This window comes from Linepithema humile, chromosome 1 (assembly GCF_040581485.1).
Source record: "Linepithema humile isolate Giens D197 chromosome 1, Lhum_UNIL_v1.0, whole genome shotgun sequence".
Lineage (NCBI taxonomy): Eukaryota > Metazoa > Arthropoda > Insecta > Hymenoptera > Formicidae > Linepithema > Linepithema humile.
Window position 1 is genome coordinate 10,691,053 of NC_090128.1, and position 21,951 is coordinate 10,713,003.

A 21,951-nucleotide genomic window follows, 5' to 3' on the forward strand; every position below is an offset into this window, starting at 1 on the left:
ACGAAGACACTATTACCGAGGTAGTTCCATACAGCGTATCTTTGTTGCTTTATTTTTTGCATCTCGTTGTAGATATCGTCATCTTAATTAACACACGCGCGCACACTTTCTCTCTCTCTCTCTCTCTCTCTCTCTCGCTCTCGCTCTTTTTCTCTCTCATACAAACTATTTTAATTACACGCGTTACGAAATTTCGCGATGCGCTTCCAATTATATCGCATCGACAACATTGATGCTATTATTATCTTCGGCCTCACTGTTTTTTTCTTTTTTTTTCTTCTTGTTTTTGTTAGGTACACCGAACTATACTGCACTTTCTCAGTATATGCGCACATATAAAAATCATGTATAGAGAGAATCTACCACGATATAATTACAAAGTAGCTACGTACATATTTATAATCATCGTAGAAGCAGCATTTCTCTCTCTTTCTCTCCCTCTCCCTCTCTCTCTCTCTCTCTCTTTCTCTCTCTCTCTCTCTCTCTCTCTCTCTCTCTCTCTCTCTTCCCATACAGGCGCGAATTATATCGACGGACTTGAGACAAAAGTGATGATTCATAAGAGGAAAGACATGAAACTAAACGAACAAATTTAACAATTTCGCTCGACTTTATATTACAATCATTAAAAAACTTGAGGAGACCGCAGCGTGATCATTCAAGCCTGTGTTGTTAGACGGTTAGTTTTTTTTTTTTTTTTTTTTACAAATATAAAAAGATCTCAAAACGCAACGCCCATATTTCTCGCCGTTTCGTACATATCGTGTGTATGTTTATATATATGTAATTATTCGTAATACATTTTTTTGATATATAGACGTGCTCTTGTGTAACGTAAATCAACGGAGCAAGAATAGATCTATTGCCGAAGAAACTTACGTAATCACGAGAATTTTATCGACGCCAAAGAATCGCTATATCCTCGTATCGGATAACGCAAAAAGAAAGTCACATCACATCACATATTCTTTCACGAAAAGATATCTTCGCCGTATCTCGAGTAAATTTTTGTCATACATAACGATAAATTACACGTAGCCTTAACCATCCTCTAATACGAGATCTCAATGAAATAACAAACCCTTATCTTTATCTCGGGCGTATCCGAAGGAAGCTGGAAATTTTCAAGTCAATCTGAGTTCGCGAGTTTAACAAAATTCGGCAATTTGAGAATACGCCTTCTCCATTGAATAGCTTAATCGTCCCATTTATCACTTTAGCGTAACGATTATATTTTTATTAGTAATTCCATCTCTCTCCTATCTTGGCTCTCCTTTCATTACCGTAATAAATAGTTCTTGCCTTCGTAATCTGCGAACTTTGTGTTACGCGATATACTGCCTTTTTTTTTTTTAACGTACTATTCTTCTCCTTATTAAATCTATCGTTATCGCTACAGTTTATAATGTCTGACAAATATATTCGTATGCTTAACTATTTGTATGTGTCTAGGTTTTTGTATCGTGTTTGCTTGTTTGCAACCCTGAGACTACGATTCTACCGCCACGGCGAATCGGTGATTATATATTGTACAAAGAAAATGCTCGAAAAAGTATGTAACTTCATAATCCAGCGGCACACATAAAGGTCAGTTGCATAAAAATACCTTACGCTTTCTCTTTTCTTTTTGCCCCCCCTCCCTTTTTTTATCCTTTTTCGATGAAGCAACGCACGCGAAAATATTTGCTCTAATGCACACCTTAGCATCGTTAAAATCTTTCTATGTCCATCGCGCCGGCGCGATTAGAGGGTAACTTTGCGATATCAAGTAGCAGGAGTTGCACAATTATTACTAATTGATTGTAAACTTGCCAGGAAGCAACAGGAATTGAGGAATAGTTTATGCATCGAGGTATAGTTTATTGGTTCGCAGAAATTAATGCGAAAGACAAAAAAAGAATAGTATGGATAAAAATCGACGGCGTATTGCACAAAAAAAATATTTCGCAAAAGTGACCTAATGTTTATTTTTTTTTTCTTAAACGAGGGGACGAAACGCGTATTTAATAACAAAAGAATTAAGAAAGAAACACGCTACGGATTAATTCCAATGATTGATGCGCCCAGTAACGCGAATATCACAGTTAAATGGGAAAGCTCGATGGCTTCAAAATGAAAACGAGAAGAAACGAGAACAAAAACATCGTTATCGCGTTACAAAGAGGATGTTATTAGAAAAAAGCCTTTTTTCGAAGGATTAAACCTTAATGATTCTGAAATGCATTTAACATATATAACATGGCGAAACATGAATTCTCTACAAAATAAAATTCTGGAGCTCGTCTGGAGCGAATCCTATCTTCGATTTAAATTTGAAAAAATTTGAAAAAGTATGGACAAATTCCATTAATTTCTATATATTGTTTTTTGTGAAGATAGAAAAAAAAGACATTATAATAATCGTTTCAAATTATTTGCGAGACGGCTAATATAGTCGGCTAGAAAACCAACTTGAAAACGACTACAATAAAATATGTAAAAGATTTCGCATCACAACGGTCAATTTTGTTTCCGATTCTTTTTTATTTTTTTATTTTTTTAAATTTTTATTGCACTAATTAAAAATTGCAATAAAAGAAAAATTGACGGATTGACGAAATGAAAAGTAGCGAGTGCGAAATATATAATGTGAGCTTGAGTGCCACAAATAATTTTCCACAGATTTAAATGTAGACAGGAATAAAAGAAAAAAGATATTGATGAGTTATGAACAGAAAATGGGACAATTGTGACAATGAAGGAAAAGTAAAAAGAACGATGCCATCTTATTATTATTAAGAAGAAAAATCAAAGTGGGTGCCCTGACTTTATTGCACTCTATACGTATGACGATAGTCTCGTGATGTAAATACGAAACCCACACGGATTTTATCAGTTCGATATCCAGATGAAAGATTGAACAAATTTCTACTTTTTTCGATTTTAATTTGATATATCGGCTTTCATTAATTTTAATCCTAATAAATAATTAAATTCAATTGCTGGACAATAGCCGCCTTCATAGTTCGCTTATTACAATTCCACTTTAATTCCAAAATTAATTAATTAATTCGCTAAATAAATAATATATATATAATTAATTATATATATAATTTATATAATATTTATTATATTAATATAATTAATATATTATATTAATATAATTAATATATTATATTAATATAATTAATATATTATATTATATATATTAATATATATAATTAATATGTTTTTCCGCAACAATGTAAGCAATGAGTTATGAGCGACATCTCGAAATTGATAAAAACCGTTGCAAGCTCGTAATCAACGAATCCTCAAACAAAATTCCATAAAAATCACTATGTGGCTCGTTCTCTCTTTAAAAATCGTGATGAAAGATATAATTACAATCGCGCATCAACGCAAAGATGATATGCGCATAAACCTGCTCGCTGATTTTCGTAACAATAATTAGTGACAACTCTCTACATAATAAAAATCCCTGAATACATATAATAATAATAATAGCGATAATATTAATAATAATAATATTAATCGTATATTAATATAATAATCGTAATAGTAATAATAATGTGATCATAAAAATAATAATATTAATAATTATAGTAGTATTATATTTTCCTGCTTTTTTTTTTCTCTTGTGTGGCACGGCTAAACAACACATCGCGATTTTTAACAACCGGGTAAACATTTCTACCGTCCACAAAACCGTGGCAATATGGCAATTTTGCCAGTTATTGGCAACCTGATCAATAATCCATCCCTAAGATATACATCTCTAATACAAAATCTGAACTGCATCTGGCAGCATATTCCTGATTGAGAAACAATTCAACCATTTTTCCACTATCTCCCTTCCGTTCGTAATCCTCGCACGTTATACACATATAACCTGATCTCGCGTATATTGTACAAAGATGTATTCTAAGATAATGTACAAAGATGTGTTTCTATGTCGCTATAACTATGGATGTTCCATACAGCTATCACAAATATATTGATTATAACGGTAATCAATTCATCCTCACATTTAAGCTATTATAATTACAAGTGCTATTGCAAACGAGGCATGTACATCGCGCTGAGAAACACACAGGAGAACTCTAATTCGCTCCCGATAGAATATATTAAATTTAAAAAAAAAAAAAAAAAAAAAATTAAAAAAAATGATCGAGAAAATAGTAAAATCAAGAGAAAATGCCGTTAAGAATAATTTTGATTGTTGATTTTTAATACCAGCGATCTTATTAGTACAACGTTAAACACCCACAGTTACTATATCTTACCTGATTTTCTACATTCGATAAATTGCGATCGTGATGATCAAACGGAAACGCTTTATTTGGTAATTCGATAATAAAGCCGATTATTGGCTTCCGTACGCCTATCCTAAGATGAGTACTCTGAAAAAGTCTTCTCGCATCTTGTACTGCATGTTCCTACGTAAAAGTTACATTTATCTTTCTTTTCTTTCTTTCTTTCCCGCTTTCTTTCCGTACCTGTAAATGGGGTACTCAAAAATGGAAAGTTTGGATACTTAGGACAAAGACTATGCTCCCACTCGTTCTAGAGCGATTTTCACGGCGATCTTCACGCCGGAAACACTGGCCAAACTTCCACTCTCAATCTTTTTTTGCGTACGCAAAAAAAAAAAAAAAGAAAATAAAGATTTGTGAGTTTATTAGAAAATAAAACGAATTGTGAAGAAAGACCGATAACTCTGTGTTTCGCATGATTCCTCCCACACACTACCACTCACTGGCGTCTTCAGCACCACAACGGCATGTCGAAGCGGCATGTCTCCGTGTCGATGTTACATAATAACAATCATGTTGATACCATGTTGGTAATCATCAACTTACAATAAGCGGCATTACTATGGTGATGAATCTCATTGAGTTATCGAATCTGCGACTACATGTATCTCATCGATAGCAAACGTTCTCCAGCATCTCCTCAAACAGCTTGTTCATCGGTACTTTGCCCGTTCTGTACACACTGGACCAAAATCGTCTGACGATCCCGTCGGCCTGTCTGAGACTGGGCAGCACTAGGAACATGTTCTGCGTAGCGCGGAGAGCCTGGCCAGGTCTCACAGCCGCGACGCAGTCCGACAGGGAATTCAAGATAGAGTCTCGGAAACGATAGAGAGCCTGCGGCTCGTCGGATCTGGCGTCACTATTCGCTAAGATCAACGCTTTCAGGACATAGTACTCTTCCCGCGTCAAGCCCAATCGTTGAATCCTCTCAACGATTTGTATACACTGTTTAAAGAATAAAAAAAATATATAGCAAATGTTCGCTTCTATATTTAACAATTTAATTGGAGTATTAAAACACCAATTGCACGTTTTGTCGAAAATTACTCACGTGTGTGTAAAGCTCCATACAATGGCACTCGCGCGCAAGTCTCTCATCTAGCGTAAAATCTTGTGCGAACCTCAACCTGCCGATGTTCGGCGTACTTCTCCACGCCAGAGTGAAGGTTAATATCTCGGCCCAAGTACTCTGCAGAAGTCGCATTTGATCGTTCAGTGCTAAGCTGCTAAATCCTGGGATCTGTTTTGCCCAGCCTGCAAGAGAAAGAATTAGACAATCGCCAAATGAAGCAGCAGTCACTAACGTATGGCGACAGATAGTTACCGATTATGCCAACCAATTCTCGATCATAGAGATCCGACAATTGACCGAGAACTCGCTGATCTGTGTCCAGTGTATGTGAGATATTCGACACTTGAAGCATGTCCGGTTCACAGGCCGATAAGGCTTCGACCATCTTGTTATCTGCAACAGAGACACAAAGCGCCTCTTTATTTAAATTGCTCTAAAGCAAAACATTTTTACATGCTACTATTAGTCATTAATGATGTTTAATGTTATTTGAATGATTATTTATTTATTTCTACATTGTTAATATAACATTAGAATTGATAAGATATTTGTGATAATAAATGAAAATTACAAACAGAGAAGGCAATAAGAGCCAGAAATGCGATTGTCGGAACGCAAGAATTATTAACTATTATCAATTAATATACAAAAAACGAGTAATATAAATAAATAAAAAATATAAAATAAAACTGAAAAGCTAATAAAAGATTATAATATCGTAGAATATGCAACGAGAATTCGCAAGCTTACTTATTGTTTCAGTAGGACCTCCCGGCGCTACGTTAGCTTGAAACATTGAATAATTCAGAGTTAATAGCGTTTTTCGAAAGAGATTTAATCACTCTACTTTCTGCATTTGTTTACATTTGTCACAAAATCAAGATATGGAGATGCAAAATTGTGTAAATATAAGCGTGAATATAAGACAAATACCTTCCAATGTGATGCTTTTGATCGGCGTGTATGGATCTGGAGCAGATCGTCTGTATTTTTGTCGACCGCCTCTAACGCGATCCAACCTCACGCCTTCCTTCAGCATCCCTTGTCGCAAACATTTCTGAAATCTACAAGCCTGACAAGCCTTCCGCCTTCGTTTGTTAATCTCGCATTCGCCATTCGCCGGGCAAGTATACTCGATGTTTCCTGTAAAATTACTGGCTATTTTATCGTAATATACGTGGTTCTGCACCAGACAGCACCAATTGATTTTTTTCCTTTTTTTAAATATTGCATCCTGTCAGTTTTTTATTATGAATTTGAAATCGTCATAAGTACATATTCAGATTTTATATCATCCAAAAAAAAAAAAACATTTCCGTCGTTCTTGGTGCTATCTGGACAAAATTTACGGCCTATTAATCACGAAATCGAATAACACTGTTTACCTTGTATAGTTCTCTTGAAGAACGCCTTACACGCTTCGCACGAAGCGACCCCGTAGTGAAAACCGCTCGCGACATCACCGCAGACGAGGCAAAGTCTTCTGGGCAACATGTCTTCTTCCTTAACTCCATCCTACGGAAACGAGAATAATTCTTCACAATTCAAATATAAATCCTTTTTAATGCAAACTCATATTTGCGGAGAACCACATTTCTGAGACGTACGTCTGGAGTTCCCAAGGGCTGCGTCGTTGAGGAACAATGATGCATCTCGGGACTCTCAGGACTACCATTACTACCACCGCCATAATCCGTTCCAATGTCCAACTTAGTGCATATTGCCTGGAAAACAATGTAATTAAAATCATATTAGTATTAGTATATAATTAACAATATGATAAACAGATTATATATATATATATATATGCACATAAACTAAGAAAATTTTCCAGAACTTCTTATCTTTTGAATATCAGTTGCTCTCACAACGCTAGAAAACAAAGAATACTAGCCGCGAAAATAACTATCTTTCGCGCGAAATATATAATTTTCACTACAAAATCAATTTGTGAAAGTCTCAAAACTCAAACCTCTCTTAGGTTTTCACGCGTAATTAATAAATTATCGATGGATCACAATACGACTGATGCGATATTGACACGATAATGTATATCCATCATTCATAAATCATCATTGATGACGATAAATTGAGTTTCCTCAACAATTTCAGTACCTCCTGATGTTGAAGAGTTGTGGTCGGCGAACACACTTGATAATTCTGCGTGGGTGTTGTCGGGTTATCGATTTCCTGCTTAATATTCGGCATCGTCCTGTTATTCCCGATCATGCTTTCCGTAGTGGCATCAGACATCATGCAGACCTGTCGAGACGCGAGAAATACAACGTAGTCTTTGTTCCAGTGTATGAAAATAATGTATCATTATATCAATTATCGCAACGATTATTAGAACGCGAAAAAAAAGCCACGCAAAAATAAGAGACCCGTCGTTCTCTCTGCAGTCGATTGCACTTTTTTTGTGTCTGCTATATTTAAGTGCGGCCAACGCCTTGAGCATTTTTAGAATTGACTTCAGAGAATTCGCGGCACTGCCACCAATGTTCCCGAAGCGAAGATCCTTTCTTCTAGGCGACCCGCCGCATGGTCTCCGCGCGTATACAAACTCAGATCAGAAAATATATGGAAACTGAGAACCTCTGTGTATTGTCACGAGCCGCGTGTAAGCACTATCCTGCACGAGCACAGGATACGATTACTCGAAACGTACACGATTGCTGACTCGACGATCGCGCTGTTTAGATATCGATAGAACTCTAGTGTGCAATTAACTTTGGCATTTGTTTAAATCATTAAAAATTTCTCAAAAATAAATATTTTTATATAGTATTTCAAATAAATTAGATTTTATGCAAAAATTCTCAATTATAAATAATTAGAAATATGAACATAGTTAGAACGTAGAATATTAACGTAGTTAAATATATTAATAATATGAGACAAAATTTTTTTAATTTAAAAAATTAACATGTAGAAACCGACATAAACATTCAAAAAAATTTAATATAAAACATTTTAAAAAGGAAATAAAAAGCATTTCATTAAAAAAAATGATATTTTGCAAGCACATTGGGAAATTAAAGCCCCGAAATTTCATATATGAATACTAATATCTTGTGATCTAACAATTTAATAATAACGTCATTCGGCAACGTTAGATTAATAAAAGTTAACTGCGCCCTACATTAAAGCGTCGGTGAACGCAGTGTAACGGTGAAAGGATTGCGTAAGCCCCCTTTCTTCCTTCCTCCACTTTCCGTTCTGGTATCGTGTCTTGTGCCCGCAGAAAGTGAGACTCATAGCCGGAAGAGGGGACTATCTAGTCGACCTTGAACTTGGCTTTTTTAAACATGAAATTGTACGTTTCCCATTCGACAAACTCGATCGCTGCACTCGATCAATGCCGAATTTGCAAATCAAACTGGTGAGTCAGATCTCGTTAAAACTTGGTCGAAATTTTATTCTCCGAAATATCCGGTGCGAAATGTCAATGCGGGCGATCAAAGTTTAATTTGTGATGCCGTCGATCAAATATAAAATATCGCATGTAAAAATAGTACTTCGGACTCGGCGATTGCTTTCGAAATGAATCGGATTGACGTTACAAAACTCGAGGCTGCAGAAAATATTGTCCGAATGTGTAAGCTGTTTGGTACCGTATGGTGCCTCGGTTTTGTGAGCGGAGACCTTGTCTTGATTACAACGGTATATCGATACGCCGAGACCGATAATCCTTGACCAACTTCCTTCTCTTTGCTTTGTGAATATAAATTATATAATTATACCAAGCCCACTTTAGACGATCTATAATCCACGACAGAGAATTCAGAATAGAATTCTATCTATGTAACATAAATAAAACAGGAAACATTTGAAAAATTTAAATACACGTATATATACATCAGTGATCTGTATTTTATATGTGTGTGTTCTGAGTCTTCAAATGTTCTCTATACTACTTCTTACCAATCTTTTTACATTATTTATTATAAAACTATTATAAAATTAAAAGAGATTTTTATCTCGCAAGCTATGGATCGCCTAAACCGAGCTTTGAAAAAACATAAATACATTGCGGAAATTAAAAAAAAAAAAAGAGAGAGAGAAACACATCGCTAAGACGAGCTCGCTTAGCGCAGACTTTCGACGCACGACCAATCCTACGTCTGTTACAATGTTCCAGCGGAACAGGTTACAGGGGGAAAGGGTTGCGTAAGTGTTGTTCTCCCTCTGTTCGATCCACCGTTCGATTGAGAGCTCGAAAGGCGGACACGGGTGAGACGAGGGAGAGAGAGAAAGAGAGAGAGAAAGAGGGACACCTCGGAGTGTCTCGACGGCCTTGAACTTGACTTTTCTGCGAGAGAGTGAGAAGCTGCCGCGCGCGTTCGCGAAGGCCGCGGAGCCACGCCACCGCAATTTTAGACGCCGAGCGCCAACGGAAACGGCCGACAACGGCGGCCTTGGGCCTCTCAATCTCGTTTTATCTCGTTTTATCTCCTCCTCTGTTCTACCTTCCTGCCTATACGTCCGTGACGCTCCGTTCCTACGCGCGCCGACGCGACGCGGTACGATGCGATGCGGTACGGTGCGGTGCGGCGCGGCGCGGCGCGGCGCGGTGCAGCGCGAGTTTGATGCTACTATCAACATCACTTATGGAAAGTTAACGCTCTAATTTTGAAATTTTAATACACAATTGACAAAGCTCCAACTCTTCCCGCCCCCAAAAATCTCCAAAATTCCAAAATGTTGATATGTTTAAAAAAATTTTCGGCAATTAATAAGTAAGAGAATGTTCAAAGATATAAAACACGTATTTCCAAAATTGGAGATCATTTTCTTATTTTAATCAGAATCGATTTAAGCAGTTCTCTATAATAGCATGAATGATACTTCTAACAGAATTCTTAAGACGTTAGAAGGAGGGAGAAAGAATATTAAAGAACTTTCAACTGTATCAAGGAAATTGTTTTAAAATTGTTTCTACAAAAGGGATACTGAGTTTCCAGAAGTGATTACGTAAGCGAGAAAAACTTTTCGTATAATACAGACAGAGAGAAGTAAAAAGATAAATATTTTGCGAGCGAATGCGGAAATCGTAATTTCAATATAATGATATAAAATCAATTAAAAAATTAGAATTAATTGAGGGCTGAAAATAATGATAAAGTGAATTTAAAAATTCCATTGAGAGTTTTTAATCGTTCGCCGCAGCTGTATTGAATTGCAAAACGTCAGAAAGAAAAAAATCTTGTAAATCTTTTTCTCCTGTTGTTATACCGGAATAAATTGGTTTTTTCACGTGTCATCATTCGTGTTGCTCAGTAAAAACATTTTTAAATCAACATAAAAAAACGATTAACAACATTCATTGAATTTCGAAATACGGAAGGTTTTTAAAACCTGCGGAACGACGTTAAAGTTTTGAATTTCATGCCGTCAATGCACGCAGCTCGGACTTTAATGATAGGCAAAAATGATTAGTGCGTCGGGTAACGATCGGACAGGATAAACACGCGCAGTATCGCCTGCACTGCACAAATTAAGATACGCCGCGATTAACATCGGTCAATAAACAGCTCTTTATCTGTTGCCAGGTGTGATATCAGCCGATAGTGCACAATTCTCATAACCTTCGCATAATGCCTAATTCCTGTCACTGGAAACTGAGATCAATGGACGCTCGCGCGACATCGTATATGTAGTATAACGAGATTATGCGCCGTGATAACGAGAAACAAGGAAAGACTCTTGTAATTATTTTCAACTAAAGCTATTATGCTAAAATAGATATTTTTAGCCACTTTTCGAATTTAATTATCTCAATGGAATTTTTTAATACAAAACGAAATTAAAAACCTAGTATATTCCTCGATAAAAATAAAATTCGAATAAAAAAAAGAACTAATTTATTCTAAAAGTGATCGACTCGCAATCTTCCGCAATGATTAAATTAGCCATATTTTTACTTTTTTCTACTGTAGCTCCGAAATGCACGAATGTATCAATCACTTGATTGTATCGCAACAATTGCAACAAGTCGACGACACTATTTATGAATTATTATAATTGTCCGCTCGCGCAGTCGGAATATCGCGAGTATATGTACGTCTACGTAGGTGGTTACGGAATTAGAGCGCGAAAAGTACAAAATCGATCCCTCGAGGATGAAGACCCTGGGTCGCGGTCAAGGCCGGGGCCTTGGCGGGAACTACGCTCCGATTTCACATCGATCTTATCCGATAAAAATAGCGTCGATAACACGACCGTGTAATCGCGCGGCATTAAAACACCGGGCGAGAATAACCCTGCACTCTGAATATCCGACGTGGATATTGACTTCCGTCAAACAGCGCCTTGAATCTTTTAAACTCTTGTATCCTTTTTTAAGCCTAGAGCTCTAAATCTTTCAGGATCTAGAAATCGTAAAGACCAGTTGCACCAATAGTCCGAGTGAATCGGACAAGGCTAATTCTTTTTCTAGACTGGTCTTTTGTACGGTAAAAATAGAAGAAGAAAGTATAACTGAATTACGTTCCGTTTTGTAAGTTCTTCGCTTTGTAAAAAGTTTGTTTACTGTAAAAAAAAATAAATCCAACGTAAAAAAATTATTGAAAAATTTCTAAGGAAATTATTTTAATCACACCACTTCGCGTGTAAGGCTTTATTATTTATACGCCGCCGTAATTAATTATCATTATTAACCCTCGAATTGCGTCCCTGACATGTATATGATCTTTCCCTAAATATAGACCGAAACGATTTCGATATTTCCAATTAGACTTTCATTCATAGAATTATGGTTTATCTCTAGAATTTAAATCCCACACACACAATAAATCAATCTGTTGTGCTTTCGCACAATTTCTTTTCTTACGTTTCAGAAACGTGCGATCATAAACAGCTATGAAAGGGTTGCAAGCTTAATTACAGCAAAGCTCTATTTATGTGTTTGGGGTCCGGGAAACTTTGTCGAGATAAAAATGTATTGTCAATGGAGCCCAGATAAAGTATCGAATCTGCGGTAGACTGATCAGCGACAGCCGGGAAGGTAAGCTTGCCGATCAACGAGCGGCGGAGTTGCTCGACGTCGAGCCATATCGTTGGTGGGGAACGATAATAATCATTCTCCGGAACGGGATGCACGGAGGGGGAGTCAAGTTTAAGGCTGCGAGACGTCGATGACGTCATCTCAGAGGGAGAAAGAGAACGCGAGAGCCGTGCAAATCCTAACCTTGGACAATGTGCGAAATAATCGTCGGGCAGATACATTGAAACCAAGATTCGTCAGCTTGGGTCTGTGAAAAAATGCTGCGTTAAAAAATAACTCCGAAATTATAGTTCGGTAACAAAAGATATTCTTAGCTAGTGACTGGATGCTGTATGCAGAGAGAGAAAGAGAGAGAGAAAGAGAGAGGAATTAACGCGCGTTAAGTAATCGTTCTGAATAAATTAAATTTAAAATACAAAACCCCTTATATTGCTGACTTAGACACGTGTTTCGTTCAATTTCTCTTTTAATTTTATAAACTAATTTATTTTTGCATAACAGCATCCAATTATACTAACCAATCGATCCGATTTCGAACGTCTAAAAAAATTCAGCAGTTATTTGTGCCACGAGCTTGTATTTATATAGAAAAAATGGTTTTCGTGTGAATGAGATATCGTTGCATTGATCCGCAATTTTCTTAGAAATTTTCAATGAAATATTTTCCGTTCATCAGAAAGTGTTTTTTCTTAACTACCACGATCACAATATATCGAATAAGTTTACTGCGAATTACTTACGAACACCACGCATTTTGCCTCTAAATGCGCGCGAGGTATTTTTATAGCGCGCTCTCTCTCTCATCTTCTGCTCTTATTATTAACCCTCGGGCGGTTAAGTGGGGTGCAGTTTTTACCCCGGTTCATATCAGAAGTATTTCTTTTCGCATACGGGCGCATGAATGCATCGGTGCACGTGTAGCGTATAGTGGCCGACCTTCGCATTGCTAGTGTCTATCGTGACCACGTTCCGCTTCCTATCCGCGGGCACTTGTTTATGCGCAACTAGCGATGTGTCGTAATGCCTTTTTCAATAATCCGACAAGAATCTGTGCGAGCGTTTTAACACTAAGCCTCTCTACGCTTCATTGATTACATTGATTTCTAAATTAGTGTCACATTATCGTGCTAACATAATGAGTTTATCGTATAAAGTTGAAAATGCATACAGTTACATAAACTCGAAACGTACGTATTAAATTTTTATATTTATATTTTATAATTTTAAAATATTCGTGCCACCAATATGCTTTTATAAAAACAGCTTTTCCGATTTCTTTTTTATAAGACTCGAATCATGAATTTTTTATTGGAACCAGAATTGAGTAAAAAAGTGGTAAATGTATCTGATTTTATGTGGATCTAATATCTTTTCTATAATTTCCTGTGGCGAAATAAAAAGCATTCACCGAATCAATGGTGATTGGACGATCAAAATTCCGAAATTCTCGGAATTTTTTGATGAAACGAAACATTTTTAAATCACAAAATTTTGTGAATAAATTGTATGTAATGTTATCAATATAATTGTCAATATAAGTGCACATATTTTTGTTATCATATGTTAGTTGATCTCATGTGGAAACAAGACATGATCCCGAGGACAATTTATAAATGTTACATGAAATTTTACATCGAAATTTGTCGATTTATAAAGCCGGAAAAAAAACGAAAATCCGAAAATATCCGCTGACGCCATTCTCGAGATGAATGTTTTTCTTCTATCAAACATCCACCGCGATTCTTGCGCTCCGACGATTTTATTTTCGTTCCAGTTGATATAATTTACATACTATTTGAATAAGTCATCACTTAAAAAGACGTATTCCTCTTTTCTAAACTGTTACATCATAAAAGATTCCAGATCCATCGTGCTTGCCTCGGAATTTAAGGAGAAATTGGAGAACCATTACTTTTTAGGTCGTCACTCTAGCCGATTTATGAATAAATTGACAAGGAGAGGAGCCGCTTCCCCTTAGTCACGTTAGATCACTGCGATAGATCATTGCGAATCTCAATCACGCGCTCATATATTCAAAATATACGAGCGTCAGCATAAACTCCTCGTTAACCCCTTGTCAATTTGGCCGAGGGGCAGCGCGCCGAATGCGACGAGACGAGTAATATTCATCGTTATAAGGTCGTTATCGCTGCTGAAAATATTGAAACCGACAGAGAGTTCAAGTACGCGATTAAAGATTAGGCTAGGTTCAACATCGAAACACATCGAAACGTTAAACTATAATCATCAATAACGTAAGCGCGATATATATTTCAGCACGCTCCTTGTGGACGCCTTTGACACGTGGAATTGCGTAAGGATCGTGAAATTTTCGGGTGAAAAGGGACAAATAAAATATCAGTTTCTAAAACACAAGTTTGACAAGTCGAAAAGAATCATCCAAGACTTCTTTCGATCACTAAATAATCGAAATCTTAATAGCTCAACATTTTTTTTCGTTAAAGGAAAATTTTATTCCTTAAAAATCTGCAGTTAAATGGACATCCGCTATTTTTTAAATATTTGCTCATGTAGATGACAGCGGAAAAAAACACAAAGGAAAGCGAGACCTATATGCGTCTTTAATAATCATAAATCTCGGCACACTCGCGTAAGCAACGCAATTGATCGAGATGACATCGAACATTCTTTTAGTCTAATATTTTATGTCATACGATAAATTCGCCTAACGTGCTGGAATAACTATCGAATCGAGAATTTCTGGAGTCCCAATTTCTTTTCCTTTCATAGCTAATAAATGTGCGATAAAACTCATCATACGCGATAAATGAAGTATAAACTTTGTACACCGCACTGTTATCATCCGAAAAAAAATCGCGTAATTGTGAATCATTTTATCGCCGTACATACGAGATACGTGTATAATTGCATTCGCATGCTTTAAATATCCTGGCTACAGATTTTTACGGTCAATCTAAAATTACGTTTCTGTTCTTTTGTAATTGTCAATTACTGAATATTGATTTGCAAAAATTTCTGTTCATAATGTAATTATTTTGTTCTATTTTGCGCCAAGTACCACGAAACACACGCAAGCGAATGGACAAAGAAGCAAAGAGAAAGCAAAAAAAAACCGGTAGGCGGCGAAAGCTCGTCGAAGTACAATACCAGACCAACGCACGCTCGTGTGTGCTCGATCATAACAAACACTTTTTTTCCCTGATGTTTTCGGAGTCGTTCGTGGCGCAAAAGGTATCGACGATTGCCGATTGAAAACGCGCGTACAGATTTTTCTGAACAAAAGTTTAAACTTCATATATGTCGAAAATCTGCAGTTTTCAGATTTCTTATGTTTAAAAAAGAATTCTGGATTCTCGTCACTCCAACATCTCTTTAATGAGCTATCGATAGCGATAAAAATTGATAAATTTATTTATATTAATTGAGAAATAAAAGACAATAAAAAAATATGCAAGAATGTTGAATAAACGGCGAGAAATCTTAAATTCTCACTAAGAATTTTTAAACTTTAAATTTGTTTCTTGAAAAAAAATGTTACTTTTTATCACAGATTCAGACTTTCCGGCGCGCACCTCGATAACGCGATACACCTCGATTACTCCGTTTTACTGAAACACGATGCAGCCGAGCAGACGGTAATTCTTCCTTGTCAGAGGATTCTCGAGAGACCAACGAATCAGCGACTGCGGAGAGAATTAGTCGCGAGACGCAGGATAAATTATCTAACGGCCCGACACGTTGTGTAATATAATGACTGCTCTGCCGCAAGATAGACGATGTCTTCGAGTTTTAAGTAATGCATCCATATTTATCATAAAATATATTACCTTAAGAAAAGAATTTGCTACAGTTTATAATTTCTACGAACTGTGCTAGGAAAGCCTATATATCTCTCTCTCTCTTTCCCTTCCGAATCTATATCGGTATCGGTTTACGAGACCATAAACGTCATGCTTGTCTCGACGAGGATCGCACAGAGCGAATAAAGCGAGACGCTTGTAAAAGCTACAAAATATATATCGTGATCATCGGAAAAATCATGAAAATCATGCGTGACCGATCTTTCGATAATCGCTTTTTGAATTTTGAGAAAAATAGGAACGACGCATCAAATAAACAAAATAATTACGAGAACTTAACGAAATCACGCAAAAAAAGTGGAAAAAGTGAAAAATAGATAAAGAGGAAAAGAGAGGAAAAAAGAGGGGGGAGGGGGAGAGAGAAAGAGAGAGAGAGAGAGAGGCAATGTGCCGCAAAACACGGCACTTACCACGTCGTACATCCACGCGTCCATGGCCTCGTTCTCGTCCCACGCGATACCACGCGAAAAATGCACACAAGTCTCCTCGCAGTCTCTCGCGCACACCCCCGTCACAGACGAAACTGGCACGGCCGCGACATTCGGAGCGCCGCTCCGATCAGCGCGATATCAGAGGTCCTGTCGTAACGTCGCGGCGCGAGCGAGCGAGCGCGTCGCCCGCGCGATCAAAACACGCCGCTTGCGAGGAACACCACCACCACCACCACCACCACGAAGAAGATGTTCACGGCACCACGCGCCGTACGCGACTGACGGCGCTGGACGTTGGCGCGTCAAGTGAATCCGCGTCGCGGCGATGCGCTGCGCGGCGCGACGCGACGCGATCCGATGCGACATGCTATATCAAGCTCGTATTTCACAAATCTTTGTTTATTCCCCTCATTTTGCGTATCTACTGAAGCATTCGAAAATTGCGTCACGCTGTTAAAAGCGAAAGACAGGAGAGATGTTGCATATTTTATTGTTGCTCGCACTTTCTCGCGCTATCTGCAATTAAAATGACACGAGTGGACACTTCGGTTTTGAATGAGGAAAGATGCGAGAGGCGAGAGAATATAGAAGATACGATTGAAACGAATACACATTTTGGCAATATTGTAACAAAGATCACTGTGTAAGAATGTTTAAAAATCTTTTTATGCTAAATAAAACAATAATTTTGTCATTTTATCCATATTTTCAGAAATAATAGAAATAATAGAAATAATAGATCAATAGTATACATTGCACTATACAATACGAAAGTACTATATCATTACGATTAAGGAAAAAATTCAAAATGTGCATAAATATGTATTTTTTCTATATATTTTGCCTATACTAATTTTTATTGTATTATCTTTTATATTGTTTGCATTGTACGCATTATTACATGTTTCATTATGTAAAGTAACGACTCTTAATCTGAAACAACATGTACCGTGCAGTTGCACCGTGTTAGGCAACGTATCTTCATCTTATCGCACTTATCGTCGATAAAACGATACGACTGTCTCGATTTAAAACACAGATGTTACCGTTTTTTTTTTTTTTTCGTCAACGGCGCGTGCAATGTCATTTTAGGTAAAATCATGGTCACCGGTAATCGGTCATTAACACCGTGACTCTCGTATCACCTTGATACGACTCGAAGCTTTATCACGCTGACTTGAAGTGGCTTTCCATATCTATATATACCGATTTATATCCTTCCTCGTCTCTTTTTTTCGTTTTTTTCTCATTGCATCAAGCTCCACCCTTTTCCATAAACGAGAAAAATATCTAGATATCCGCAAAATATATCTATATATAGACGAAATAAATATTTTTATACATTACGGCGACGCAATATTTTGAAATATCTACTCTCTCTCTAATGATTACACGAATCATATAATATTATTATAAGCAAAATATTCTCGCAAATTTTTCTTTTATTATTCAACAACGAAATATCTGTTCTGGACGTAGTTTCACGCAACGAGAATGCTTTAATTTACGAGAATATTTCCTCTTATTTTTGATCGGCCGACCCGATCGTAAAGTTCGTAGCTTCTCCGAAGCTTGTATTTCAAACATCCCAAGCATCGTGCCGAGCCGCATTTACGTACGTACGCGAATTGAATTTTCCCTCGCGGCGGCGGAGGGTAGATCGATCGAGCGAAACACTCCCATCATCCCGTCGCGTCGCGTCGCGTCGCGCCGACCGAGTGCGGCGGCCTCGGCTTGATACGTTACTGGCGTTTAGACGCGTCAATGTGTGTATATCACAACGGTGATAGTGAGTGGGTGGGCGACGGGGGCGGCGAGGGCAACGGCGGCCGCGACGGGAGCCGCGGCGTAAAAGGGGACCTGGGGACGGAGAGGAGGTTAGAGAGACGTCGGTGGCCTTGAACTTGACTGTGCCGCCGCTTTTTGCGCACAGCCGCTACGTCGCCCGCCCAAAACAGCCCACCGGCGTAGACATATCGGACCTTTCGTGCGGCTGTTGTCACCGACGACGACGACGTCGCCGTCACGAAGGCTCCTTCTCATTCACGCTCGTTTGAACCAGAGTAAAAGCACAAAGCGACGAAGATTTTAACTAATTAATCAGGTGTCTAAAGGACGAAAGTCTCACTCGATAAAAGGAAATTAATTGTAACTTTGATATAAATTCAGCAAAATTTTCCAGCAGAGATTGTGAATTAACATTTTTCCAATGACTAATAAAAGATAATTTGACTTGATAATGTCCCTTCGTATTTATTGTCTCATATAGCGTCTGTATTTTATTCAATTAAAAGCGCCTTGCTCCAATCACTCCAATAGATTTTAATTATATATACGTATATATTCAGATGAGATTCAATTTGGCAATTCTCCTCGCTCCCCATTTTTTTATTTCTAATTTATATCTAGTACCCGAGTATTTTTCCAGTAAAGAGCGATTAAAAATTGATACACGGCTCGGTCGATTCATCGACTAAGTCGATGCTTTACAATTTCTCAATAATTCAATAAGTTACAAGACCCTATATTGAGAAATAATAATTCTTCAATTCGGAGTGAAATGGTGAATAAAGAATTATTCTGGCTTAAAAAGCATCATGCAAAGTATTTACTTGTAATCACTTAATAATTTTATACCGAATGAGAAAGCCAAATTATGTAAAAATATAGTATCCATTTAAAAAAAAACTGTTTGAAGATTCTATTTTTAAAAAGCGCAATTATACGTTATAGGAATATTTGTGTAAAAAAAAAAAAATTACTCATCGATTCTTTCCATTATTCGTATAAAAGTACTTACGAAGCTAATGCCAAAAGTGAATGCTGACTGGTATAAGCTTTTTAAAGTTTCACAAGCTGAAACTTTGCTACGAATGATGGATCACGAATACGGAGTTCTCATAATTATGTACCTGTTGAAATCACGCAAAGGCTAATACAAATTACTTTTGCGATAACGCGTCTCTGGCACGAGAATGCTAATGCTACTTAAGTTTCGTGTAAAGTGACAATGAATAATATTGTCCAACTTTCCTATTTCTTTAGAATTTATAATAATAACAGATTCTCGTTGATTTGATGCATAAATACCAAAATTAGTTCTGAAAATTGCCTACCTATTTTCAGTATTTAATTTCTGTTAGGAATTTTTCAGTATTTAATTTCTGTTAGGAATTCAAATAGTTAAAAAAAAATTAACTTGTTATTTGTATCAACTGTTTGTAGTTTCTTACGTAATTGTAATTTCTTACGCCAAATACTTTGAATCACATTTGATTTATTTCACATCTTGTTTGTTTTGGAAATGCTCATAAAATATTTAACATGTCGCACAGGATTCTATAATTTACACCCTAATTAAAAAAAAACTAAACTTGCTTATATCTCTTAATTATCAACTCTTTAAATTTGAGAATCGCAAAAGTTTAAAAATATCTATATTTTGTAATTACTGCTCTTAACAAAAATTTAATTTCACTGAATAAAACAATGTAAACCCAAGACAGATATTCACATAAGAATTTACCGTATTTGAAGTATAATATTGCGCATATTTGTTCAATATTTGTGTGATGAGAGACGTCAAATAACAGGAAAAGGTTTATGTTCTCAAAAATTCACAGACAAAAAAAAAGTAATGAAGCCGCTGCCAGTGGCAGCAGACCAGTTCAATGCGTGTACGCGATGCTGGGGTTGAGATAGGTAGACTTCGTGCGAAGCGGATCGATATAGCACTCTCACTTTCTCGCATTCTCGACATACGATGACGCACACGTGCCTGCGTGTCCTAAAACGAGGCCCGAAACCGGTCTGATTTCTGTCAATTCCATTTCCGACGGGCGCACAAGGCGCGTTACGCTAATTATCACGTTTTGTTTTTATTGGCTCTCTTTCGTATCCAAATTTCATACCGGCAAAAAAGTTCATACAATTTTCCGCTATTGATATCACAATCCTGCATGATTGAGATGATCAGAAACTTTAGAATTAAATATTAGGATTCATTGGATCCTAGGAGGGTTAAATTTAAATGCAAATTTCAGGCATAAATCTATTTCCTTTGAAATAATTGTATTTATACCGATAGGAGCGGCGAAGGTGGATTACGAAGAGGCGAAAAATATTATTTTCTAAGCACATGTCGCTTGTAAAAATAACCCAAAAAATACCACACATAGCAAAGTTAAATAAATACACATATTGTTATTGCAAATTAAGAGTAGCTGTTGGTAACAAAGCATTCATGTGACAGACAGCCGCGGTCGATACTGGGTGTCGAGATTCGAATCGCAACGCGACGACGCGATGTTTCGCGGGGTACCCGATGATGTGTATACCAGCGCAGCCGATGCACTTGCACATGTAATGCCTACGTAATCGTTTCGTAATGCAACGTTGCTATGGAAATCTCGTAAATGCATCTTGCAGAGTACAATCGCAGCGTTTTCCACGCATCAAACGACTGCGGAAACAGATGTCTCGAAGGGATCGCGAGAGGGAGAGTTTTATCGCGATTTGCAAGATCAGACGATGTTTCGCGAGACAGCGCGCATCGCGGATTCGATTCGACAATTAGAGATGTTCACGCGATCGAGAGGAGGAGATCAAGGTCGTTTCGTATATACGCGCAAAGACTCCACTCCAAGAGGAAGGGATAAAACGAGCGATGATTGAAAAAAAAAAAAAGACGCATACGACATACACACCGAGTACACAGAGTTCGTAACAAAGATGGCAGTCGAGAATTCGACGATATCGTCGGACTGTCACGCGACCATGGCTCGCGATCTACGATACATGTGTGAAATTGTATTGTTAAGCTTTTCTTACTCACCAGTGCGCCGTTCACCAGATCGACAGCGGTTTCACCATATTGCAGAACTGCGGCCACACGTACACGACAAAAATTTTTGGAGTAATGGCTGATTTTATGATCCACCAGCGGCGGAAAAGTCTAGGGGAGCTCCGCGAGGGCAGCAGCAGTATCGTTCGCGTGGCGCCATCGACCGTGCACGATGCTGAAGCAAATTGAACACGTACTGATATCGAAAGTCCGTTCTTTACAGTTGCACGCCTTCTACACACAAATATAAACAATTTTAAATTGGCGAGAGATAGGGAGGAAAAAAAAGGAAAATTGCGAACGGTGTATTTACAAATCTGACCTGTAGTGTGCGATAGCAGCGACGTCTGTCGATGACTCAAAGAACTATATAATTGTAACATTTTTCTTTGTCGATAAATGCACTTGTGATTTTACCACCAATAAATACGTTCACAATGTTATCCACACTTCCAACCT

General features: G+C 37.4%; 1 protein-coding gene across 5 annotated transcripts; it reads right to left on the reverse strand.

Moving 5' to 3' along the window:
- Positions 1–12: 12 nt before the first annotated feature.
- ERR (estrogen-related receptor) lies at positions 13–21,860 on the reverse strand. Of its 5 annotated transcripts, none has more exons than XM_067347922.1 (9): positions 21,484–21,860; positions 7,486–7,632; positions 6,978–7,094; positions 6,756–6,885; positions 6,304–6,528; positions 6,121–6,156; positions 5,623–5,763; positions 5,350–5,552; positions 13–5,243 (listed from the first exon to the last, which is right to left on the reverse strand). In XM_067347922.1, the coding sequence occupies exons 2-9, from the start codon at positions 7,624–7,626 to the stop codon at positions 4,905–4,907; spliced, it is 1,332 nt and encodes a 443-aa protein (XP_067204023.1). In that variant the 5' UTR covers positions 7,627–7,632; positions 21,484–21,860; the 3' UTR covers positions 13–4,904. The 5 variants fall into 5 exon arrangements, with proteins under 5 accessions (XP_067204023.1, XP_067204022.1, XP_067204021.1 ...); XM_067347921.1 differs by lacking the exon at positions 21,484–21,860 and adding an exon at positions 16,629–16,931 and having other exon boundaries at positions 6,304–6,513; XM_067347920.1 differs by lacking the exon at positions 21,484–21,860 and adding an exon at positions 16,629–16,931.
- Positions 21,861–21,951: the final 91 nt, after the last annotated feature.